Source organism: Mirounga leonina, unplaced genomic scaffold, assembly GCF_011800145.1.
Source record: "Mirounga leonina isolate KUSES-001 unplaced genomic scaffold, KU_Mleo_1.0 Mir_175, whole genome shotgun sequence".
Classification (NCBI taxonomy): Eukaryota; Metazoa; Chordata; class Mammalia; order Carnivora; family Phocidae; genus Mirounga; species Mirounga leonina.
In genome coordinates, this window is record NW_023270453.1 from 29,577,613 (window position 1) to 29,604,616 (window position 27,004).

The 27,004-nt window shown below is 48.9% G+C and overlaps 1 protein-coding gene across 4 annotated transcripts in view; it reads right to left on the reverse strand.

The window, feature by feature from the left end:
* Positions 1–15,086: 15,086 nt before the first annotated feature.
* Positions 15,087–27,004, reverse strand: part of EMP2 (epithelial membrane protein 2) — a 31,130-nt gene continuing 19,212 nt past the window's right edge. For all 4 annotated transcript variants that reach the window (XM_035022257.1, XM_035022260.1, XM_035022258.1 and 1 more), the window contains 4 exons: positions 23,708–23,838; positions 21,458–21,548; positions 19,207–19,353; positions 15,087–18,000 (listed from right to left, as the gene is read on the reverse strand). In XM_035022257.1, coding sequence (XP_034878148.1) covers positions 17,813–18,000; positions 19,207–19,353; positions 21,458–21,548; positions 23,708–23,785 — 504 coding nt within the window. In that variant the 5' untranslated portion in view covers positions 23,786–23,838 and the 3' untranslated portion in view covers positions 15,087–17,812. The remainder of the gene's footprint in view (positions 18,001–19,206; positions 19,354–21,457; positions 21,549–23,707; positions 23,839–27,004) is intronic.

Sequence of the window (27,004 nt, forward strand, 5' to 3'; positions counted from 1 at the left end):
ATGAACCTGATCATCACAGCTTGAGGTCAGCTCCCGTTGGGCAAACCATGCTTCTCTCTCCATGAAAAAGAAATTGTTCCAAGAGATGGACACCCATCTCTTGCTCACAGATGGGGACCCACAAGTGGCAAGCAGAGATATTTGGGTAATTCAGCAGTAGGATATGGGACTTTGTTTCAGCCAAATGGGCTCTGTATAAAACCAGTTTGGTAAATTTATGGGCAGGGGTTATTCCTCTGAGCAAAACAGAGGCCAGGCATGGGTAGGCTGGGTTATAGCCCAAGACAGAGGAGAAATTCTTAGCAGTTGTGCCAAGAGGTTTATGACATGAAGCTCAGCCAACCCAAAATTGTTTTCACCAATTCATTAAATTTTCCCAGTGAAATATTCATGTATTCATTCATCAAGGAATTATTGAAAATCTGCCATATGCCAGACACCAGGCCAGGGGCTAACATGGAGAAAAGAATAGATACTGTACCAGGGCGCCTGCCTGGCTCAGTCAGTTGAGCGTCTGCCTTCGGCTCAGGTCATGGTCTCAGGGTCCTGGGATTGAGCCCTGCATCGGGCTCCCTGCTCAGCAGGGAGTCTGCTGCTCCCTCTCTCTTTCTGCCCCTCCTCTCAGCTCATGTTCCCTCCCTCTCTCTCGCTCGCTCTCGCTTGCCCTCACTCTCAAATAAATAATAAAATCTTTAAAAAAAAAAAAAAAAGTAGATACTGTCCCTGCCTTTTTGGAACTGACCTAAGGACATTAACAAGTAAAAAAAAACACACAGGATTTTCAGAGAGCGACAATGTGATCCACGAGGAAACTGAGCAGGGAGATATGGTGGAGCATGATGATGAGGCTATGTGAGACAGGCCTGTCATGGAGAGCTTCTTGGAGGGGGAGGCACTTAGGCCTGAAGGATGAGAAGGGGCAAGACATAAGGATGTCAGCTGGAAGGGTTAGTGCCAGGTCAAGGGGTTTAACCCACACTCAAGAAAGTCCTCTAAAGGAACAGGATTTGGGTCTAAGAGGGGATCGCATGGGCCAATGAAATGCAGTGCATGATTCTTAGTGGATCCTGGATTTAGAAAAACAGCTCTAGAGGACATCATTTGGACAACTGGCAAAGTCCCAACTATAGACTATATAGATAATAGTTTTGTGTCCATGTTAAAGATGGACATTTAACTCCATGCCTTGATGTCTGCAATTAACAAATGGTTTAAAATATTTACACACACACAGGAAGGTCAAAGCAAATATGACCGCAATGTTAACAGCTGGTGAATCTAAGTGGAAAGTGTATGGCTGTCATGTTATTCTTGTAACATTTCTGTAGGTTGAAAATTTCAAAATAAAAAGTTGGGGGACAAAATAATGGATCATTGAATTCTTCCAGTCCATGGAGAGTCTGGAAATTCTGATTTAGCTGAGATCTGCAAAACAGGTAGAGCTCACCAGGTTAAGAGCACAGAGAAGAACATTTGCAAGAGGCAGGTGGTTCAGGATAGTTCAGGGAGGCCTACGGAGGTTGGCAGGAGCTAGACCGTGGACAGCCAACTGTAGAGGACCTCGGTCTCCTGCAGCACGGCCTTGCCTCCCTGCTATCGAGAGGGACAGTCTGTCTCTCCATCTCCTTGACTCTGGGCAGGTCTAGGACTGCTTTGACCAATGGAACACAGCAGAAGCGATACTAGGGCACCTCTCGGAGCTGGCCTGGCAGCGTCTACGTCCTGCTTCTTGGAAGCCAGCCACTGTCTAAAAAGTGCAACGACCCCAAGATCACCTTGTTGCAAGAAGCCCATTCAGGAGACCTTTGAGGACAAGATGTCACATGGTGGCAGAGGGGAGGCCCATGAGTGAGGAAGCCATCTTTGAAGCAGACCCTGGGTTTCAAACGCCCCAGCTGAAGTCATGGGAATCAGACAAACAGTTCAGCTGAGCCCCACTCAAATTCCTGACCCATAGTACAGCAAAACAAAAGCTATCTAAGCCTCTAAATTTGGGGCTTGTTTATGAGGCAGCAGCAAGACCTGGGACAGTTAGACACTGGTAGTCCATGTTAGGAAGTTGGGTCGTTATTGTAGATAATGCTGCTATAAACACAGGGGTGCATGTATCCCTTTGAATTAGTGTTTGTATTTTGGGGGTAAATACCCAGTAGTGCGACTACTGGATCCTAGGTCATTCTATTTTTAACTTTTTGAGGAACCTCCATACTATCGCAGTATTATTTACAATAGCCGAACTATGGAAACAGCCCAAGTGTCCATCGACTGATGAATGGATAAAGAAGAGGTGGTACAGATATATAGTGGAATATTATTCAGCCATAAAAAGGAATGGAATCTTGCCATTTGCAATGACATGGATGGAGCTACAGAGTAGAGTGCTAAGAGAAATAAATCATCCTGAGAAAGACAAATACCATATGATTTCACTCTCGTGCAATTTAAGAAACAAGTGAGCAAAGGGGGAAAAAAAAGAGACAAATCAAGAAACAGACTCTTCACTATAGAGAACAAACTGATGGTTACTGGAGGGGAGGGGGTGGTGGGATGGGTGATGGGGATGAAGAAGGACACTTGTGATGAGCACTGTGTGATGTACGGAACTGTTGAATCACTATATTGTACACCTGAAACTAATAAACATTGTATGTTAACTATACCAGAATTAAAATAAAAACTTAAAAAAGAAAAGCTGGGTCATTATCTTGGGAGTCATGGAGAACCAATGAAGATTTCAATCAAGATGGTAATAGGATAAGACAAGGTTGAGGAGATCTCTCTGTTTGCCGTGTAGAAACTAAACTGGAGAATGGGTGAGGGTGGTGGGTAGACCAGGGAACCAGGGTGACTAATTACAAGTCTATTGCAATGGTCAGAACAAGAGGACAGCAGCTGGGCTGGGGTCGTGGAAGTGATGTCCCAGGGGCAGGAGAATCAAGAATGCTTTCCAGGGAAACTTTGATGCATATACCAGGCAGACCTCAGGATCCAGTTACTCTGCCCTGAGGCCAGTAAGGAGGGCAGAATAAATGTGCACACAGTCCTTCCTCCAAGAAGAATAACTTGGCAGAGGAAGATGTCGAATGACCATGAAAGAAATCACTGGAAGCATTCTCTTCTTTGGGGAGTTATCTGATATAAAAAAAAGAACTTTTACCGGGCCAAACCAAATGTTTTGGTTCATAATTGAGATTTTAGTTGAATATAGAGATGTATCTATCCCAGGTCAAGAGCCAAATGTCGAGGGCATTGGCAGGTTTGCATTTCACCTCCTATATTCAAGGTCACAAATTTCTTCCCTAAAAGGCCAGAGCGAACGATTTGGAAAATTGGCCACCAGGTGGCAGTATGCCTCTTCCCCACCTTTCTGAAATTGACATTAAACCTCTTTGTCCTTTTTGTGTTGAAGCCAATTGTCACAACACTACAAAATAATATATTTGAAATATGGTACCAGTGTGGCAAGTTTTTTACCTAATATCTTAGATACATGGTCGTATCTACCTGAAATTAATATAACATTGTATGTTAACTATACCGGAATTAAAATAAAAACTTAAAAAAGAAAAGCTGGGTCACTGCCTCCCAGACCTCCACATTGATTCTGAAGGGGTTCAGAACAAGTCTCCCCAAAAATGCGCCCCTTTGCCATGTCGATTATTTTGAGCTGAAGGCAATCCAGACCCAGCAGGCTCAAGAAAAACTTTTACCTCTTCCTTAAACTACCTAGAAGGATTTAGATAGGGGGCCTGGCCCAGAAAGAAAGCTATTACCAAGAGATAGCTTTTTAATCTGAACGGCCTATCTGTACAGCAAGTCAGACATCTAATTACCAAACATTTGCTCTTCTTGTCCTGTGAGTCACCCTCCTCCGTTTTGAAGCCCCAGGACCCTATCTCATTCCTTAGCTCAAGATGACATGTGAGCCTCAGTTGCCTGGGTTGTCCTTGGGTCTCCTTGTCTTTGTGGGGGTCCAGTATATACTCATTAAATTTGTTTTTCTCCTGTTCATCTGTCCTATGTTCATTTGATTATTGGGCCAGTCAAAAAAAAAACAAAACAAAACAAGAACAAACCTAGAAGGACAGAGGAAAAATGCTTTCTTTCTGGCAATTTTCAATTGATTTCGATTTTGAACTTGATTCACAAATTATAACTGGAATTGTCACAGAAGTCAGTAGGCTTTTCAAAAGCCCTTCCCTGACCGTTCTCGATTTCAGAGCTTTAGTTCCACCTAGAAACGAAGCCCTTGCAGGTGGATTTTATCATCTTTCCTCCCCTCGTCCTTCTTCCACCCCCTTGTCACGTTAGCGTTGATTGACATAGATTAAAATCAATACTTTAAGCTGAATCCAACACAGGGGAAGAAGACTCATCTCGGTAAGATTCAAAAGCAACGTTCTCTATGTTGTCTGCCATGAAAATGTGAAGCTTTTCGGGTGGACTCAGTTGAATGTGGCAGATGAATTGCACAGCCTGACTCCCATTATCATCCCCACCTCAGCTCTGCCCCATTCCCACGACCAAAAAAAGCAAAGCTTTCCAGAACTTTGCAGCAGCATGCAGATACAGATAATGAGAGAGACCTTCAGAGTTGTCAAGCAGAGCAGAACTTAAGGAGCAGGGGGATCTGAGAGAGAGAGACCTACAGTGGCTCACACAATTGTGGGGTCTATAAGGGAAGGCTCAGAAGGGGGCAAAGATAAGATGCACCTGCTTCAGGGAATAAACACCAACAGGGTGTTTATTAATAACACCAACAGGCTCCTCGCGGAGCCTAGGAGGGTCTAAGAAAGAAAGTCTGGCTTGCGTTACATGCCACAGGACGCCTGATTGACCTGCCCATCAGATTGCCCACAGGGAGGGAGAGATGATTCTCCAAAAGGAATCTGGGGTATTGATACCAAAGCAAGGGGGACTACAAATTAGCCACCAAAAAAAAGCAATAAATATCCACATGGTTAATAGGTATGTTGACAATCAGCGGACCACGTGTAGGAGAAGAGATTTTCTTTCTTTTTTTTTAATTTCTCAGTTTTGGTCAGACTACCCTGAAGTCCCGCCACCATCCTTCCATCCGAATCCCTGAGAGCTTGCTAAGATGGCAGATTCCCAGGCCCCAGGCCTTGGAGGGACGGACTCGAAAAGCCTAGGGTGCAGCCGAAGAATCTGCAGCTCAGCACACCCTCCCCACTACCCCCAGCGAATTCCAAGGTAGCGAGACTGCAGATCCTTTAAGAAACCCTTTTCTCCCACCAGCAATTATAAAGACTTTTTCACATACAAGGATACAAACATTAGGCCAAACTGCGGGCGCCATCTGGCCAATCTCACATTTTGCCACATTTTGCCCCATCTTGCCCCCTGGGCCTCTCTGCCTCCCTTGCCAGAAAACCAGCCGAGCAAGATGAAGGCTGGAAGGTGAAGCTGAGTCATCATCCTTCAATAGATATTCTGGTTAGTGTCAACTCACCCAGGGGTGGGGAGGCCTTGCTACGCATATGGAGCAGGCAACTCTTTGGAGCTCCGAGGTCTGCGGTTCATGCCGAAGGCTCCAGATCCCTGCTTGGTGCTCCCAGCAGCCCGCGGCTCCCATTAATCCCCTGGGAAGCTTCCACTCCCCGGCGCCTCTCCTCCCAGAAGGTCCCATCTCCATGGTCAACTCAGCCACCACCTCCTCCAGGAAGCCCCTTCTGATTCATTCAGTCCGGCTCTTCGGGGGCTCTGCCCACTCTGGAGACTTCAGCACTTCTTTGAACCACCCAATTTTTTAATTGTGGTGAAAAATAAAACATAGGAGATCCACCTCCTTAAAGTTTTGAGTGTCCGCTATCCTTCACCATAAGCTTGCTGGTGTGCAGGAGATCTCTAGAACGTTTCAAAGCTGCATGAGCGGAAGTCTGTACCCCTGAACCCCAGGTCCCCCTCTCCCTTCCCCCCGCCCGGCTGCTGGCAACCCACATTCTACTTTCTGTTCCTCTGAGTCCTTGAGGTCAAGTGGTATCAGGTGGTAACAAACTAAAGGCCCATCAACGGTGCCCAACGGATAAAGAAAAGACAGTGTGTACGTGCAATGGGGTATAATTTGGGCGTAAAAAAAGAAGGCATCCGGGCACATGCTGCGCTATGGATGAACCTGGAGGACGTTATGCTAAGTGAAACAAGCCAGTCAAAGAAGGTCAAATACTCTACGATCCCGACTTACTGGATCGCACCTGTTACAACTTGGCCTGGAGACAGGTTTTCCACCCCGGGCTACCCGTTAGGATCACCTGGAGAACTTGAACAACTTCCACACCCAGGCTGCTCCCCAGACCAGTAAATGACCACCTCTGTGGGATCCGGGCTTCAGAAGCATCCCAGGGGGCTCTGGCACGTGGCAAGGGTAAGAACCCGGGATCCGGGGTCGGACAATCTAACTTCAAGCCTTGAATCAACCACGTACTGGGTAGGTGGCCTTGGCAATAATGAGATTAACAGCCCTCACTGAGCACCGACTGTGTGCCCCCTGCAGTTGCTGCCGCCGCCAATCACATTTTATAGGAAGCAGAGGTCTAGAGAAATCCAGCAGTTGGCTGCCGGGCGCACAGCACCAAACTGCTGGGACCCGATTGGAACAGAGGCGGCCAGCTCAGCAGGGTCATCAGCCCTGGAGAGGCAGGTCTCCTTGGTCCCAGGGAGCTGCTTCCTCATGATCTGGATGTCACACCTTACTCTGAAAAGGGGGGGGGGGGCTTTCAGGATCCTTTCTTCTGGACCAAAGTCCACCCATCCCAGGTTGCCGTGGGAGGACAGAGGATGACAAAGAAGAAGAAGGGAGGTGGCTGCTCTTCAGGCCGAGCTCTGGTCTCCAGCAGCTCCCTCAGCTGTCACCCCCTCCTGGACAAGGCAGCAGGCTGTCCTGGCAATGGAACTTCTCCTTCTGGAAAAAATGAAAAAAATCTGTTACTCAAGGTAACCCCACACCTCCCTTTGCTCGCGTGTGTCCAAGCCCCTGGTGAAATCAGGCTATCAACCTTCTACAAACACGGAGCAATTTCTTCCTGGTTCCTCTTGTCTCTGTTTGTTGCAGCTGATGATAAACACTGAGCAAATGTGCAGTTTCAGCTTGGGGACCAAGAACATCCTGTGCTGTTCTCCCATGGGTTCAGACATGCCAAGGGCCACAGTGCGACAGGCTGTTGTTGGCTTTGCCCTGTTCTCCTGCGAGGATATGAGCAGCGTGGGGCCAGCCACCCTCAGAATTTCCAGCAGTACCCTTGCAGCCTCCCAGAGGATCGCCCGTCACCGTATTTCCTGGATATAAAGCTCCATGGCTGTAGTTCCCATCTGAGGACAATTTTGCTTCCGCTCCCAGGAGACATACGGCAAGGTCTGGAGACCTTTTTCACGCCACAGTTTGGTGTGTGGGGGAACCATCTACCGGCTTCTACTGGGTGGAAGCCAGGGATGCTGCTAAACATCTGATAAGCGTAAGACAGCCCCCGCAATGGATACTCATCTGGTCCCAAATGTCCGCTGTGCCAACGCTGAGAAACTTTGGTCTATACTAGGGAGCTCTTACAAGTACAGATTTTGAAAGAAAACATTCACAGGTACTTTTCATAACATAGTTATTTAAAGTGACTTCAGGGGCTCCTGGGTGGCTCAGTTGTTGGGCGTCTGCCTTCAGCTCAGGTCATGACCCCAGGGTCCTGGGATCACACCCCGCACTGGGCTCCCTGCTCAGCGGGAAGCCTGCTTCTCCCTCTCCCACTCCCCCTGCTTATGTTCCCTCTCTCGCTGTGTCTCTCTGTGTCAAATAAATAAATTTAAAAAAATAAAATAAAGTGACTTCAAAGTGGTTTTGCACCGGAAAGATATTCTTGTCTCGTGTAAGAATAGTTAACTTCTATACTGACATCCAGGTGTAAGTGGCAAATCTGTCTCAATGCAGTAATATTCTACCAACTGAAAACAAGACTACAAAAATCACATGGCTAAAAATATGGAAAGAGCCCAGATGTCCATTGACAGAGGAATGGATAAAGAAGATGTGATATATATATATATGTATATATATATACACAATGGAATACCACTCAGCTAGCAAAAAAATGAAATCTTGCCATTTGCAATGACGTGGATGGAACCAGAGGGTATTATGTTCAGCGAAATAAGACAATTATCATAGGATCTCACTCATATGTGGAATTTAAGAAACAAAACAGAGTTGCATACGGGAGGGGAGGGAAAAATAAAACAAGACGAAATCAGAGAGGGAGACAAACCATAAGAGACTCTTAATCATAGGAAACAGACTGAGGGTTGCTGGAGGGGAGGGAGGTGGTGGGAAATGGTAACCGGGTGATGGGCATTAAGGAGGGCATGTGATGGAATGAGCGCTGGGTGTTATATAAGACTGATGAATCACTGACCTCTACCTCTGAAACTACTAATACATTATCTATTAATTAATTGAATTTAAATTTTTAAAAAAATCACATGGCTAAAAATTAATAAATCGAGCTAATGAAAATCGGTACATAGCAATGTTCTGGTAGTATAAAGATATAACCGTACGGTAAGGAGCCATAACTCACATTAGCTTTGATCAGCTGTGTCGGATTTGGCTCAACTACAGGTCCAAGAATCTGTCTGCTCCTGGGGCTTTCTTGCTATGTTGTGTGGGCCACTCACCACTAGGAGGTGGGAGTAGTACCTGCTCTTCACTTTCTGGCCGCTGGGCCTCCCGAAGTCCGAAGTCGGTAAAGCAAATGCACTGGAAGCAGGATAATTTTGGGGATACATATTCTTTGGAGGGTGGAGGAGATACTCATCTACATGTTCTAGTGTTTACCTCCAAATGTAAAATTAAAACTCATCTGATTTATGGACCTAGGTCTGATCCCTAAAAAGGATGATCTGCAAACTTTGGGATCATCCGAAAAACCTGAAAGTCCTAAAATTCAGATACTGGCTCAGTTCGGATTTAACAGGTCTGGAATCTGCATTTTCACAAGTAGTCCCTAAATGGTGTGTGCTCTAGGTGGTTCCATTGCCCGCCCCCCCCACCAAACACACACACACCATTCTCCATTTTATGGCCCCAAACGGAAGTCTGTACTAACAGATTACATGAATGGCCTCAATGCTTTGCTCCTTCCTGCCCTCACCCTCTCTCCCCCATCCCCCGCAAGGTGACTGTATGGTTCTCTCACTGAAGGAAGGAGCTGGTTTCCCCTCCTTTGCACGCGGGTGAGATTTGTAACCTGCTTGGCCAATGCAAGGTGGCAGGAGTGGTATCCCAATTGCAAGCCTAAGAGAATGTATATGTTTCCCCTTGCTCTCCTGCATCTCTGCCATCACCATGAGTCTATACCCGAGCCAGTCTGATCCAGGACGAGAGAGCTACAGAGCAAGGTTGAGTGCCCCAGCCATCTCGCACAAGGCCAGTCTTCATCCGCCAACACCCAGGCTTGGCGCCAAGTCCAGCCAGGACCAGCAGAGCTGCCCAGCCCACCTCCAGCTGAGCCCAGACATATGAGCAACAAATACTTGTGGGTGTGTGTCTCTATGCGTTGTGGTCGTCTGTTAGGCAGTTGTAGCTAGCTCATCCACACCCGTCTTGCAAGGGGCCACCACCAATCAAAGGAGGTGGTTTTGGGGAGAACAGAGACCAAAGGAAATAGCTTTGCCTCCTTGCTGTACTTACCTGCTCTTCTTCTCGCTTTCCCACCAGTAAAAGGAGTGCACGGGTTGCCGTGAGAATCAAATGTAATGATACAATTCATGGGAAGATGCTCTGTAAACCAGAGTTCTGGGCATCTCTGTGAGCACTTAGCGTCCTCCCGCATGTGCGCTATCTCACTGAATCCCCACAACCCTTCGTAACAGCTGATCCTGCGGCCCTGTCCCTTCTGCCCTCAGCTCTCCTAATGCAGATCTTAGCGTCAACATCATGCCAGCAATGAGTCCTCACCTCCCTGAGTTGCTGTCTTCCCGTCACCCTATTTCCTTCACGGGCTGTATCCCGATTTGTAATTTCATTTATCTTGCTTGTCGTCTGTTTCTCCTCACTACCATGAAAGCTCCGTGATTGCGAAGGACCTTTCTGTCTGGTCCATCCTTGTGTCTCCAGGCATACCCCAATGTGTGGTGCACAGATGGACCGAGCATTACCCCCATTTTGCAGATCAGGACACGAGGTCTGCAGCGTCTCGGTCGCTTGGCAAAGCCTCTCCACAACTAATTGCTGATTCGGATTAGAACCTGGGCCTGTCTGGTTCTGAGGCCCATGGGTCTTAGGTGGCCTGGCCATGGTTGGTCGCGGAAGGGTTTGGTTGGTCGCGGAAGTCCTGGGCCACGGCCTTGGGTGGGAGCAAGAAATGCAGCGATCAGAAAAGACAAATCAAAGCTCCTGCCTCACGGGCAATGAGTCAGAAACCTCAGCCCCTTAAAAAGCCAGACACGCTCTGTAATTAGCGCCCTCCAGACACCTGCCGGCCATCCGCCTGGGATTACGCAACGCCCGCCTGGGTCACTGCCGTCCCAGAAGCTTGAGGGGAGATCGTGGTCAGAAGAGGTTGAGAGTATGGGGCGTGGCGGGCTTCCTTGGAGGCTGGAAGCCTCTGATCATACCAGGTGTGGCTACACCAACATACAGGGTTCTGATCTCCTGTTGGATTGGGATGTATCACGAGGCCAGCTTAAAAGAGCAGACTCAGGAAATCCCGATAGGGAGGAACCAAGTGCGTGTGTGAGTTCCCTTACACCAGCAAGGACACTGGTTTAGGGGTTTTTTTATATTGTCATTATGAGGCAAATACCCGCAGTGGTCCCCAGCTAATTTAGGTAGTACCTACAGTCACACCACATAGGGGGAGGTCACTGTCTTCTGATCAAGCAGCTATGGTCCCGATCCTATTTTAACACCTATCCATCTGTTCCGAGCCTCCTTTCTTCCTTGGGAAAGAGCAGTCCTCAAGCTCAAAACCTCCACCAGACAACAGTTTGTACTATATACTTAATAGCATTCTTGTTTTAAATCATACCTAGGTCACTTGGGACAACCGATGCTGATTTTCAACTTACCTGATACTTTCCTTTTGAATAAATGTATTTATGTAAAAAATAGTTGCTTTGACGAAAAATGTTCAGCAAATAATAGTGCAGGCCGTACATGCTTATTAGCAAAGAGCAGTGGGCAAGAAATGGGTCAGTAAAGCTTGGGAAGCACGGGTTTAGCTGTGGGTAAATAGGGAACCGGATTCTGATAGGATGTAGCAGGCATTTGCCATTGGGTTCGACCACCCAGCATTTGAATTTCCTTCCTCTGTTGGGGAATTCCCTTCCTTCTGAGTCTTGGTGGGTTGCAGACCTCACCTCCCATTACAGATGCTGAAAATGCCTGCTGACTGTTTTCCAGCCTCCCTTGCGGCGAGGGCGTGGTCACATGCCCCAGTCATCCCCCATCACAGAGATGCGCCATGCCAGGCTCTGCATCCGAAGGAGTGGGACAGCAGAGAGAGCTGCCTTCCGGCCGAGCAAGGGGCTGTGTGAGATCAAGTTCACAGCGCAAAGCACCATCTTGCGGTGCCCGCAGTGGTCCCTTGGAAAACCGTTCTCTGGAAGAATCTGAGGCAATCCACAGGGGCTTGGCTGCATACTTCCAAAGCCTGTGCTCTACCTGATTTCCTTTTTACGGAACTCCTGTTCTGTGTAAATCAGCCAGAGTCACTGTGGTGTGCAACTAAGAAGCCTGATGATACTACATGTGGACACTAGAAGCAACAGACTCTCTACTGTGCAGAGCCGAGGGCAGTGAGGACTCTATTCCAGGCCGAGAAGTGGTGGCCCTTGCATTATTATTGCAAGACATCGGTTTTACGCCAAGGTTTGGCAAGCTCCTCTGTAAAGGGTCAGGTAGCAAATGTATCGGGCTTAGTGGCTAGTATGGTCTCTCTAGCAACCAACTCATCTCTGCCTTTGTTTTTTTGTTTTTAAGATTTCTCTTATTTATTTGAGAGAGAGCCAGCACGAGCTGGGGAAGGGGCAGAGGGAGAGGAGAAGCAGACTCCTTGCTGAGCAGGGAGCCTGAAGCTGGGCTCGATCCCAGGACCCTGGGATCATGACCTGAGCCGAAGGCAGATGCTTAACCGACTGAGCCACCCAGGCGCCTCTCATCTCTGCCTTTAAAAGCAGCCATGAACAATGAGTCATTTAGCGTGTGCGGCTGGGTGCCACTTATCATTTTGTCTACAAAATCAGGTGGTGGACTGGATCGGGCCCATGGACCAAATGTTTACCCCTGGTTTAAACTGTTATCTGCATCACACCAACCATGTACCTATGGATGCTGTCGTATCAGGAAAAGTTGTAGAAACACACTGGGCTGGTGCCACGGTCAGCTTCCTAGAGTTTTCACGAAGCTCCTTCAAGAAAAAGCCAATCTTGAGCCAAAGGTGGCTCACCTAATGGCAAAAGTGGAAGAAAATACAGCTTTACTGAGATTCTTTCTGCCTGAAGCCCATAATCGAAACTGATGGTGAGTCTAGTGTTTCAGAGATTTGCAGGGACGGACGACTCAAATTCTAAGCCAGGAATTGGCCCACTTGGCCTGTAAAGGGCCAGACAGTAAAGAGTTTAGGTGTTACAGGCCATCTAAGGTCTTTGCTGCATTCTTCTTCACATTTTTTACAACTCTATAAAAACGAAAAAGCGTTCTTAGCTCTTGGGCCGTAAAAAAGCAGGCCTTTGGCCAGCGAGCCTGTCGTGTGCTAAGCCCTGCTCTAAACTACAGGTCAGGGGTGTGGAGGCAGAAAGCCGAGCAGAATGGATGAGATAGCTAGAAAAGAAAGGCCAGGTCCTAGCCTTTTTCACCAAAGGGCCACCAAGCCCAGGGACGTAGCTGGGATTATGACAGCTTAAAGCTATGGCCCCGAGAGACAGAGCCATGAGATGAAGAGACAGGAGTTCTCAAGCTCAAAGATTAGGCTCACCTCACAAAAAGACCATAAGGCAGAACCACCCAGCTATGCTGCTTCTAGAAACTTCGGCCACGGGGTGTTGATTCTCCTTCTGCTCATCCATTTTCCAAAGAGCATCACTTATTACAGATACCCTGTTCTTTTCCCCTGTTACATATTGGGTACGTTGGGAGTATATGACTTAGCTTTCCGTCATAGGTTGCCAGGCCATGAGGAGCCACATCTGGACCTGATAAAGAGGATAATCAATGTCACCAAATGACCCCCGAGCTGGAAGTACTAACTGGTTTTGGCTTCAGGCTGTGTACCTCTTAGGAAGGGGTTAGTTCATTTCATGAATATGTAAGAATCTTAAAAATTCTTATGGAGTTGCATGTGGATGTTGGGCAGCCCAGGGATGGACTGGGGCAGACGCTGTTGGTAGCCTCTTCTCTTCTCTTTTCTAAGAGTGTGCTTCCTAAGTATATCCCTCACTGAAGGAATCAGATGCCCAGCTAAGAGGTCAATGCTAAGCGTGGTAATTTTAATTACCTCTGCCAGTGTTTGGGTTAAGCATGAGAACTGGAAAACTCAGGCCAGGGACATCGGGAAGAGTTTGCCAAAGGGTTCTAGGAAAAGTCTCCTTGTTCCTAAAAAGAGACACGCAAAAAGACAGTTCCCTTCTCGTTTGATTAGACCATGGGATGGCAAACGTTTTCTGTAACAGGGGCAGATAGTATTACGGGCTTTGCAGGCCATGCATGTTCTATGGGGACTCTGCCAATGAGACATGAAGGCCGGCAGCATAATATCTAGACAAGAGGGCATTGCCACGTTCCAATAAAACCTTATTTATGGACACTGAAACTTGAATTTCACGTAATTTTCATGAGTCACCAAGTATTCCTCGTTTCACTTTTTTTTTTTTTCAGTTGGGACTAAGGTAAGTCTAGACCAGGGCAGAGACTAAGTACCTAACACCTAGCACAAGGCTTATACCATAATACATACACAAATACTTGAATAAATATTTATGACGTCCTCATGATGAAGTGACCCCTTTACCATAAATATTAATGCATCATCATTAATGCAACATCAGAGTAGCTAGACATAAAGCATATTAATAGTTCCAAAAGGAGGGATACAGTAATAGTACCAGACTTCAGTACCCCACCGTCAGCAATGGATAGATCATCCAGGCAGAAAATCCATAAGGACACAATGGATTGGAACTAGACCTTAGACCAAGTGGACCAGACAGACATCTACAGACCATTCCCTCCAAGAGCAGCAGAATGCACATTCTTCTCAAGCACGCATGGAGCGTTCTCTGGGATGAATCAGCCTAGGCCACCAAGATTTGGTGAATGAATGAATGACTGGCTTTCTTCCAAATGGAAGAAATCTATAAAATTGAATTCTCTGGGGTGACCACCATCTACCTGCGATGTGGACCAAAAACCAAGCCAAACCAACCAACAAAAAACCCTAGAAACACAAAGAATACAGACAGTAATCCCTGGAGGTTTTAGTCTGCAAATCCTATCTAGATGCAAGGGAATGCAGGTTCTCCAAAAGATTGCTTTTACTACTTTTGGCATTCCTTAGGTAAAAATTCAATCTCTCTCTCTTCATCCATCCATCTATGTACCTACCTACTGACCTACCTACCTATGTATCTATCATCTCTTTCTTTCTGGCTGAATTTTTCATTTTTTCAGCAGAGTGTGCCATCAGGATAGTCCGATTTTCATCATCACCCAACCCTGTAAAGCAGAAGTCTTTATTAATCAAACTGGAGAACAGGGCTGGCTCTTACAGTCTTCAGGAACCACTGCAAATAGAAAATGTGAGGCTGTTGGCTCCCACTAAGAATTTTAAGATGGCGCTAGCAGATCACTAACCAAGCGTGGGGTCCTGAGCCCCGCAGGTCATTCTTCCAGGAAGCTGGTTCCATGAGAGGCAGAGGGGGTTGGAGGCTGTCCTGTGATGAATTGTCAGACATCAGCTGCTCGCTGTAAAGACCGCACACGATTATCTTGATGAGAAATCACATGGCGCCCTGTCACTCGAAACGGTGGTTTCTCCTCTGGCTGTTGGCACGGTTGGAACACTAGAGTCTGTCGCTCTGGCCGATTTGGTTCCAAACTTTATTTGTCACGTACAGTTTCACATTATATAAAATATAGCAAATAGACTACTTTAAAGGCACATGAAATAAAATGTATCTAACCACCCTAAAAATCACATTTTGTCCCCAAACCAAGATTCAAATTTAGCCTCTAGACCTTTGCCTCGCATTTCCCCCAAAGCCACTGCCCCCCAGTACACAAAACTGTCTCACCTGCTATATTGTTAAGTAACTTTTCCACCATTAGCGACTTATTTCCCCGCCCAGGCAGATTTTCAACGAAGCCACAGCTTCTGGGGATCTTCTAGCTGCTGTGTTTAGTGTGTGTACCTACGGGCTCAAGGTCGGGGTTTCTTCATCATCGGTAAATACAGAGCGTCCAAGGACTCCGACGGGCACAGACACATAACCTACAGCAGAGAGAATGTCGGGGGGCGCCGCAGGGAACGTCCCCGATTCTCCCGTATTTAGGTCTGAATATACACATTCGCTCAGAGCAACAAATCAATCCTCCAAACTCATCTGAACAGAGACCCAAAGTAATTTTAATGCAAGTAACAAAACAAGTTAGTCTGTCTCCATCCATAGCCCCTCCACGCAAGAATTACAGTACTTTATATAAAAATGTTCTAATAGGCGCAAACTACAGTTCCTCCAAATACAGTTGTTACGAGTAACACGTTTGGTCCTAATATTTGCTTCTTGGATGTCTCAGCTAAGTTTCTGTGTTGGGGTTGTCCTTGAGTAACTGATAATAAGCACCAAGTGAGGGCTGGTTCTGCCTACAGGTAAGAAGTTTGGACAGTTTCCTCCCGGATGCAGGTCACACCATCGGGGAGGGGGGGTGCCTGGCACATGGTAAGCATTGAATAGTCTGTTGAAAATGAACGAATGAGTGAATGAGTGGATGGAGAGAAAACCGAATCCTGTCCTGGTATCTGTGGCGGCCCTACATCACTCAAACCAGACATCTTCCCAGCGCCACGGGACCCCGGCCAATGAAGGTCAGGTGCAGAAGCACGTACATAGCACCAGCGCAGAGACGGGGCGGGCAGGTCCCACACGCGGCCCCAGCACACGTCCCCAGCAGCGCGCTCGAAACACGGGAGGCTACAGACAGCGAGGTGCGGAGAGCTTTTCCACAGGCCCTTCCCGGGGCCACCTGCCTTGCCACACGCTCACAGTGCTTCCACCCCTGAGGGCAAACTGCCCACGGCATCCTGCAGGCCGGCCTCGGATGGCGGGAGCGCTCTTCACCCAGACCCTGGCAAAGCACGTTCCCCGAGGGGCAGTGCGCACGCTGAAGTTCGAGAGCCACGGCAATCTGGAAGCTTCTCACGGCTTCATTTGCAGTCAGGACCCCGGGCCCCTCCAGAGAGGTGTCCTCTGGGGGTAACCCAGACCACACCGCCAGTGAAGGAGTGGCATTTCGGCCCATCTCACTTTTGAACCCGTGGTTGCATTCTCCGCTGCCTTCCTCACAGTGTGTGATTACTTTTCCTAAGTTTTCCATCTGCCTCCCTCACGGGACGGTGAGCCCCAGAGAAGAGAGACTGTCCCCGCATGGTGTCCCCTGTGCTGGGCAGGCACCAAGCCCTCTGCAATTTATGCTGCTGAATGATTGGTGGGTGGGTCCGCTGAGGCTCTAAGAAATGGGGGTCAGCGGAGGCCGGCCAGCCTTAGAAGGCAGGGCGGGAGGAGAAGGGCCGGGCCTTCCCACTTAGAGGAGGAGGGAGGCAGCACCCCTAGGCTGTCTTGCTGTGGGGACGCGGGGCTTGGGCTGCTATTGGGAAGGCCCACCTGTGAGCAGCTGTGGGCAAGACGGGGAAGGCCGGGGGTGATGAAGCCAGCAGCAGCCAGCACCTCACCAGCTCGACACGACGAGATTTTTAATATTTATGAGGCAGCTCTGCTCACCTGGCCCCGGGGCCATGGTCCTCAGCCTCAGGGCACCTACGCGTCACCAAGGAGCTGGTCAGAACTGCAGGTGCCCAGGCCCCGTCTCTGAAGACTCTGACCCCGTGGGTCTAAGGAGGGCCCCTGTTACTACGTTTGCTGGGGATCACATGCTGAGATTCTTTGCCTTAGGGTGAGCCTAAATCCGACCCCAGGTTAAAGATCACCTTCCCTAACAAGGGAAGCAAGCAAGTAACACTGTCAGCAAAGGTGGGTGGGACTTTCTGGACCCAGCCCATTGCAGGAAGGTCAGGGCTCTGGTCTGGATGTAGACACGACAGCAAGGGCAACCCCTGTTTCTCACATGGAACTTGGCTAAACATCTGAGGAGGCTTCACCCCTACCCCACCTCCAACCCTAACACAGAGAGAATGGGGAGGGGAGGCTGAGCTGGGGGGGGAGGGGCTTGGTGTGGCTCATACCTAGAAAGGATGCCCCCCGAGACCTGGCGTTCTTGGTCTCTTCTCACATCACATCACAACCCCACAGTTAAGAAACATCCCATTGAACGTTTTTGGATTTGGGCATTGCTGCATTTGGGGCTTTGTCTCTTGGAGACTTCAGATAGGCAGGAGTTCCGAATCCCAGCCTTCACAGTCTTTCTCTGATCTCAAGAATGCAAAAACTCTTCTCTCTCTCTCTTTTTTTTTTTTGGCTTTTAAAGGAAACAATATGTTTGCTAGAAAAACCACACACAAAAATATTGATTATATACAGAACGGTTATCTGAATGTGGATTTTGTACTGCAGCAAAAGCAACCTAGCTCCCGGGGTTCTATTTGCGCTTCCTCAAGATCAGGTACATGAGGCCGCTGACGAAGGTGAAGGCGAAGGCCACCCACGCCAGGATGAAGGAGTAGCCGTAGCTGCCATCCAGGGTAAGGGTGTACAATCCCAGGTTCTTCCTGTGAAGGTCTTCACGCCGGTCTGTATATATGGAAGCCGCGATCATGACACACAGGCCTGCCGAAAGCAAGCAAATAAATAAATCACAGACCATGTCACAGCGTGCACCACAGACCGAGGGTACCATGGCCAGAGGCGAAGACACACTTAAGCTCTGATTATTGGCGGGTATTGACTTTAGTCCATGGGAAAGATCACGGCTAATATTTCGTGGCAGGTCATGGCTGCCCACCCTGGACGGCTTCACTTCCCGCTTGTTGCTAGCTGAGCCCGATTCTGCTTGGGTGGCTGGATATCCTGCCCAGGGGCTAAGTCATAACTGGTCTAAGCCATGGGTCAGCCAGACAGAGAACAGTTTAGGGTCTGTGCACCACATACAATCTCTGTCCCAACTACTCAAGCATGGACGTAGCCATAGGCAATATGCAAATGAGCAAGCGGGGCTCCGTTCCAGTAAAATGCTATTTACAAAACAAGGCAGTGAACCAGATTTGGCCGGTGAACCGCCCCCCACCTCCAGGCAATCCTGTTCCTGTTTACTTATAACAGTTTATGGATCCACATGTGTCCCAGTTCTGGCCACAGAAAAATCCTTCAGTGAAAAATATTACTCCCTGGAAAGAGACAGATGGGGAGGGGAGGAAGCGTTTTTTGTTGCTGTGCTTTCCCTTGTTTATTGTTTCAGATACTGTGAGGTCAGGAGGAATTTCTGGAGCTGCAGCAGCCTTTTGGGGGCCGTGAGGAGGTCATCACTGACACTCTGAAGATGAAATCATCAAAGGATCAAGTGGAAGTTCTTGATGCCGCTGAGCTGCCAAACGAACAATGGCACCTTCCACCTTCCAGCTTTTTGTTGTATCAGAAAAGTAAAGGTCTTTGTGGTTGAAGTCATTGTTAATTGGATTTTCCTCTTACTTGAAGTCAAAAGCATCCTGAGTGAATCACCAACGGATGTTAGTGGCAGGATGGGGTCAAGTACCCTGATCTTCCTTGGGGACCCTGTGCCTCTTCCCTCCATACCAAGATAGCACATTCTTGACGGCAACTCCTACTTACCCTACAGATCCTGGCTCAGGCTTCATGTCTTCGGCACGCCTGCCCTGACCCTCTAACTAAATCCAGACTCTGAGGTAGAAAATGTCCCGCCGCACCATGGCGGCTGGCTTTCCTTTCCAAATCCTCACCCGCTGCGCTGCTCTTGGCTCCTACTCGCGGTGGCTGGGAAGGGAATGCTTATTCCAGGAACCCCAACCTTGTACTTACATGACATGAGCTGGATGATGGAGGTTAGCACGAACCTCTCTCCCTGCTTGAGGCAGAAGAGCTGGAGCACAAAGATCAGGAAGGCAATGCAGCAGAGAATGGTGGACAGGATCATGGTGGCCTGGACTGCCTGCATCGTGGCGTAATCTGTGGGGAGAGGGCGAGAGCGCGTGACTGAGGACCGCAGACCCCCAGGCCCCTCAGGGGGACACAGTGACAGGGACAGGTCCAGAGTGGGGACGACAGGAGGCAGAAGTACGTTTGCATAGTATGAGCACAAGAACAGCCAAGGGGTCGTCCCAACATCCCCTCCCCTGCAGCGTCCATTTGAGCACTGGACCAGATGGTCCCCACCGTCCTTTTCTGGAAAATGGAGCAAGAACCACCTGCTCTGTCATTCTTTTCAGTCTGGGTATTGCCCCAAAAGGCATGGCTCCTGGTTGGGGATTTTTTTTTTTTTTTCTTTAGAAGTACAAACCCTTAGGTTCCAACCTGGCAGATTCTGGTTCGGGAGGTCAGGATGGATGGGTCAGGATTAGGGGTCTCCAGAGGGACTCTTGGGGATTTGGGGCTCACGGGGCTCAGTGACCTTCAGAAAGTGCTCTGCGGACTACCTAATACCCCCTGAAAAGAAGACAGTTAGCCTTGTGACTACTCCTTAGGAAAAGAGAAAGCAAGGCTTCTCAGATTAGCCTTGGAGAGCGGGGCTCAGCAGCGGGAAGTCTCAGCAGAGAAATGAGCCAGTCTGGGATGGAGGGCGCTGCACGCGGGAAGGACAGAGCAGAAGCCACATGACGGAGGCATAGAGAAGGGGTCAAGTGCACAGACTGGAGCCCCCTGCATGGTTCTCAGTCTTCTCACCTGAGACTCCTCCCCACCGCATAGGCAGGGGAAGTACAAGGAATTCATTCAAGGATTTTGGGGGTGCTGCAAAAAGGGGGAGTCCCATGTAAGGGCTGAATGTTATCACCAGGACACAGCTAAGAGAGGTGCGGGGACAGTGGCCAAAGTTGCACAGGGAAACCTAAGAACGAAGCTTCTCCTTTTTCCCCAATTTTGCCTGAAACTGACCGGAGGGAAGTGTAATTCCTAAGTATTTCCTGAAATGCTTCGAGCAATGGATCCTGGTTCATCCTGGCTGCACGTGACGATCACCCACAGAGCACCTAGGCCCTCACCCATTCCTTATGTTGAGGAAAGAAGCCCGGCCCGCACACACACAAATACACATTGTACGACTCCATCTGTATTAAGTCCAAGAACAGACGGAAGGAGACTAGGGTGACAGAAGTCAGAAATGTTGCCCTCAGGAAAGGGCTCACGGAACACGAGTGGAAATGGGTCCAGGGGAACTTTCTAGGGTGATAGGAAAGTTCTCTATCTTGCTTTGGATGGTAGTTACATGGCCGTGTATATAATTGTCAAAACTCTTTAAGCCGAGCCCTTAAGAAGTATGCAATTTCTTGTTTATAAATTATAGCTCCGTTTAAAACAAAAATCCAGCATGCTACACAGACAGGAAATAAATCAGAATCTCTGGTGTTGGAATCAGGCACGGGGGTGAACGGGGTAAGGTTCCCCAGGCAAGTCCAATGTGGGGCCAAGGTTGTGACCCTCTGGCTAAGAGTGGTGTTCCCCACATTTGCCCGATCTCAGAAATCACCTGGGGGCCTGTTAAAAATAGATTCCTAAAAAATAAAAAACAGACTCCTAGACCTCTCCCCCTGAGATTATGGCACAGTGGTTCTGGGGCGGGCACCAGGAACCTGTATTTTGAATACCCCCGGTGATGGTGCAAATATGGGTTGCTTCGGACCGCTTACATCTCCTTAAAAATTCCTGTATCGAAATCCTAAGCCCCAACAGGATGGCAGTGGGACATGGGGCCTTTAGGGGGTGATCAGGTCATGAGGGCGAAGAACTCGTGAATGGGATGAGTGCCCGGATGAAGAGACACAGCAGCTGGATCTGCTCTCTGCCCTCCACCCTCTGAGGAGAAGGTGGCCGTGCACAAACCAGGATGAGAGGCCTCACAGGACACCAGATCTGCTGGCACCTGTGGGGCACAGAGGCTCTGCTGGGCCCAGAAACAGAGAAGGGAAGGGCACGCACCCCCAGCCCTTGGTTTCTGCACACCCCTCCTGTCTCCAGCTTGCACCGAGCACTCGGCCAGGCCCCTCCAGGTATGAAAGCAGAGAACAGGGGAGCCCTCAGCCTGAGCTAAGGTGTTCCGTATCAGCTCGGCACTCACCCTGAAAGTTCGCATCGATTTCTGTACAATTCGTGTTGTTGACACACACTCTCCAGACATCTGCAAAAAACTCTTCTCCTACCCACCAGGCCTGTAAACGCAAACAGGGAAGGGGCTCTTGGTTAACCATCAAAACACTGACTTCTACTCAGGCGCAAGGCACAGCGGTAAATCAATATTCGGGACCAGCGCTTCTCCAACTGCCATGTGCATGCGAGTCACCGGGGAGTCGGGTTAAAATGCAGATTCTGATTTGAGAGGTCTGGGGTGGGGCCTGGGATTCTGCATTTCCAACAGGCTCCCCCGGGAGACCCATGCTGCGGGGCAGCTGAAAAGTAAGACATGGGCCGGGGGGCCAGGCCCTCCCAGGGCGTAGGAGCGCGGATGAGGCTCAATGGGTGGTCACAAGTGTGCACCGTGGTATATCCACATGAACTATAGGGGCGATGTCAGGGGGGTCAGAGAGGCTGAAATCCAGGGGCAAGGCCTGGTACGGAGGGAATGATCAGAAAAAACTCTCCTGCTTTCAGTCCAATCGCATGCTTCCTCTCTGGGCTTCTGCAGCTCCCCACCCCCAGTGGGCCCTCCTTCTGCCTTCCTCCCCACCCAAAGACCTCCTATCTCCCCCTCCCATCCTCCAGCAACCGACGTTCACTGAACTCCCACCATGTGCTGGCTACATATAAAGTGCAATTCCTAACTCGCAAGGACACACTCTGACTCCCTGACGGGCAAAACCAAGGCCTGTCCGTGTCTTCTCATAAGTGCACAACAACACAAGCACCCAGGGGTACCCCAAAGGATTAACGGGTGCTGGGCTGATGGCTTTGCTGCCCCTAATGTCTGTCTGTCCCTTTCACCATGTCTGGGACCCTTTCAGGATCCCTTAGGGGTAATCGCAAGGCACAGAAAAAGGAGACCCTGAAAGAACACTCACTACCATATATTTCACCGAGCACGGGTCCTCTGGATAATGACAGGTCCAAATACCTGAAGCCACAGCATCAGTGTGATCTCTGCCCTGGCCACTCACTTTTGAGAACCTTCAGGAACCCAAACCGATCACTGCATTTACCTCCCTTACGGGATCTAGGGTCGGGAGTGGTTCGGATCCCAGCTCGGCCACTTACTGCCGCATAAAGTCCACAGGTGTCACAACTGCCCTGAGGCCCAGTTCCCTCATCAGTAACCAGTGCCAGAAGAGGGACGATCTCGTAGTTTTGAGCTGAGGACCAAAGGAGATGATGCACATAAAAGGGCCTAGGCCCTGGCCAGAGGGAGCTCTCCCTAAGTGGCAGGTGTTGTGATGGTCTATGTTGTTACAGGATCATTAATCAACAGGAGTCCTAGATGTAGGAAGAGCTGGTGGCCACTCGTGAGGTGCACTTGGGGGCTTCTGGAGCAGTGTTTCTGACTCTAAATGCCTCTGAGGTTGAAATGATCAGGATTGAAACCAGGCCTTTGGATCAAGGTGTGGGCCATTGAGGACCTCTGGTACAAAGCTTCATTTCCTGCCAGGAGAGATATTAATCTATACCAGTAGGTCATTTATCAAATACATTCCTGCCATATGGCTGCAAACTGGATACTTAAGTAAAAAGTTCAGTTTTTCAGGGGAGCATGAGCCGTTGCTAGGGAGAGCATGGCGAGGTGACTATCAATTGGGTTCCTGATTTGTAAGAAGAAGGCAAAGGCAGGAGGGGCAGAGATCGCCTGGGATGGGTCACCTGGGGGATCTAGGGCAGTGGTCCTCAACTGAGGGTGGTTTTGCTCCCCCTCAGGACATTTGGCCATGTCCAAAGACATTTTTGGTTGTCATAAGTTGGAGTAGGAGTGCTTGCCATCTAGTGGGCAGGAACCAAAGATGCTGCTAAGCATCCTATGGTGCAAAGGATGGCCCCAGAGCAAAGCATGATCCAGCCCCAAATGGCACAGTGCTGAGGTTGAGAAATTTATCTAGAGGAGGGTTGAATCCAAGCAGCATCCTCAAAGAGCTTTCTACACCCAAGGTACCACACCAGGCTCTGTGGGGCAATCAGGGATGAGAGAAGCCAGGTCCCTGCGCATCCAGACCTAACCATGGGGCGCTCCAAACCTCCACACATAGGCCGAGTCCTTGGGCCTAACCCGAGATGTCTCCATAGGGAGGACAACCCAATATCCTAATCACCTTGGGGAAGTTCTCAATCCCGCTTCTATGGACTGCAGGATGCAGGGGTTGTGGGATAGTCAGAAGGAAAGGGGACTTACATTGTCAATGGTGGCGACGAACAGCAATGCAGCGGAGGTAATGTGGAAGACAATGATGAAAGCCAGGAGCACCAACATTTTCAGAGGGTGTGGTGGGGCGAGGGGTCACGCTTAAAGCCCAGAGAGAGATGCTAAAGGGGTCACAAGAGAGAAATACATTCGTCAATGGCAGAACAAAATTAAATGAAAAATGGGCAATATTTTTTTAAAGATTTATTTATTTGACAGAGAGAGACACAGCGAGAGAGGGAACACAAGCAGGGGGAGAGGGAGAGGGAGAAGCAGGCTTCCCGCGGAGCAGGGAGCCCAATGCGGGGCTGGATCCTAGGACCCTGGGATCATGACCTGAGTCAAAGGCAGACGCTTAACGACTGAGCCACCCAGGCGCCCCCAAAACAGGCAATTTTTAGTGGGGTTTTAGAAAATCAAAAACCACAGCACCTGGGTGGCTCAGCTGGTTAAGCATCTGACTCTTGATTTCTGCTCAGGTCATGGTCTCACCCTCAGTCATGCTCCACACTCAGCAGGGAGTCTGCTTGGGATTCTCTTGCTCTCCCTCTCTCTCTGCCCCTCCCTACACTTGCACTCTCTCTCTCACTAAATAAATAAAATCTTAAAAAAAAAAATCGAAAACTGCTCTTCTCATCATTCCTCCCCTGGAGAGACTTTACTGGACAAAATCTGGTGCGAGGAGCTGCTCCTTGTGGCATCCAGATGCCAAATATTCCTTGTGGAGGAGACAGGTGAGGACCAATTCAAATCCCGAATTCAGAAAAGCATCGCCCTTCTTCCGAGCGGCCCGCTGCATGCGGGCACCGGGGCGGGAAGGAACAGCTCTATATGTCCTAAAAGGCTGCTCCCAAGGCCCCACCCACCAGGCAATGGTGGCCATGCCCCGGGGGGGGGGCTCACAGCCCGGGGTGGGGGGTTGCTGGGAGCTCAGTCCTAGTATTCAGTATCCCAGCAATGGTGCCTAACAAAGCAAAATCAATCCCAACATGAAACTATTTCCTAATGATATGACCATTTGTCAAATTAATCCCCACTCAAACACCCCCTCTCTTGACATCTACCCCTATTTGAACAACACCTAACCACAAAATGAAGACACAACCAATGGCCGACAGTGGCTAGTTCATTTCCCTCTCCCGGGGCCTGGGAGGACTGCATTTCCCAGCCTCCCCTGTGGTGAGGGTGGAGCCTTGTGACTCATGCTGGGCAATGGCGGCCAGCATCATTTCCGGGCTGAAGAGCAGGTGTGAGTTCTCCCATCACCCTCCCCTACGAAGTGGCTGGCATGGTGCAGCCACAATTCATGGAAGCCTCCCACTGTGGACAGATACTGTGATGGGCAAATTAAGCCTCTGGATGTTAAACCACTGAGATTTGCGGGTAAATTTTTTTTACTATGGCTGGACAGTCTGAATAATATGCAATAGGAAGGGGCTGCAAAGTAAAATTGGAAATCTTGCAAAAGAACTGGGGTTGTGTCTGGTTTTTAAAAGTGACGCCGGAGAGCTCCTCAAAAGTTGCCAAAGGCATTCATACACAAGGGCTTGTCCTCTCTGACCATGCTTACTCTCACTCATGGGACTCATTATTATTCCCTCATGGGGACAGACGCTCATGGGCTCACACAGGGTGACTCCATAAGACCCAGGACTCATTAACAACCAGCCAGGAGCCTCGGCTGCAGAGCTCAGCCTGGCCAGTCCCAGCTGTGATTCTGCACATCATCACTTAGAAGAATCCAATGAACCAGCTCAAAGATTCTTCCAATTCTTTTTTTTTTTTAAAGATTTTATTTATTTATTCATGAGAGACAGAGAGAGAGGCCGAGGGAGAAGCAGGCTCCCAAGGAGCAGGGAGCCCGATGCGGGACTCGATCCCAGGACCCCGGGATCATGACCTGAGCCGAAGGCAGACGCTTAACCATCTGAGCCACCCAGGCGCCCTCTTCCAATTCTTTTTGAAAGAACAAATGCTCCTTTACTTATGCCTGCATCATCTTTTTTTTTTTTTAATTATTTATTAGAGAGAGAGCACAAGTGTGGGGAGAGGCAGAGGGAGAAAGAGACTCCCTGCTGAGCAGGGAGCCCTGATGTGGGGCTTGATCCTAGGGCCCTGAGATCATGATCTGAACTGAAGGCAGATGCTTAACCTACTGAGCCACCCTGGTGCCCCACACCTGCATCATTCTTAACTGTCATCATAGGCTGCCCCCAAACAGATACATTTCTGACCCTTGTCAAAAAGACAACCTAATCAGGCAGGGTCATAAACACCAGGGTGATAACAGACTTCATACGTTATCCAGGCCAGATGATACAAAAGCATATGGACACATAACTAAAACTTCCCAGAAGAGTGGGGGGAAAGGCTGTAACTCAGTTTTCTCCAAAGTTTGGAATTCAAATGCTATAGGGCATGATTTTGGTTGGAACACTGATTGATATGGCATTAAATAACACTGAACCACATAGTGAGAAAGTCCCCATTCTAATCCTTCCGAGTCCACCAAGGAAAAAGACCCAGTTTGGTGCCAGCCTGTCTCAAACACTTGCTGAGGAGAGGAGAGGAGAGGAGAGGAGAGGGGAGGGGAGGGGAGGGGAGGGGAGGAGAGGAGAGGAGAGGAGAGGAAAGGAAAGGAAAGGAAAGGAAAGGAAAGGAAGAAAGAAAACTTTAGGCAGGTCACAGTGTAGCTAGAATTTAACAATGTTGTTTAGATTTTATTACATTTATTTTTAAGGTTCTTTCTTTTTATAAGAAGTAATGCTATTTATAGACAAGTTTGAGGTTTTAAAAGTGAGTCATTTAAGAAAAATATTATGTAAATAAAAAGACGGGTGGCCTTCATTGTTAACAAAAATCCTGAGTGGTTCTCAAATGCCTCATGTCTGGGAGGCACTGCTTTAACACCTGGAAGTGAGTGCAGCTGGAATTCCAGACATTAGGAAGGCGCTCCTGCAGAGAAGAGAGTAAGTTTTTACAAGAGGTCTTGAGTCCAGTGTATGAGAAAGATCAAGGGGCATACAGATTGGTTTGAACTGGTAGATGTCCAGGAAAATTAGGGCAGGTAAATGCCAACTACCTAGTGCTGCCCCATGATGATGCCCGGATCTCCTGTAAAAACAAAATGGGGGTAAAAAGAACTTGTGTGCCTAGGACATTGCTCGTGACCTCACCAGAGGCTTTGGAGAAAATTATTCATAAGTATAAGAGATCCCCTGAACCTTTAAGAGGGACCCTCTGCTCCTGCATCTTTACACCAATTGTCCCTTTAACCACTATCCCGGA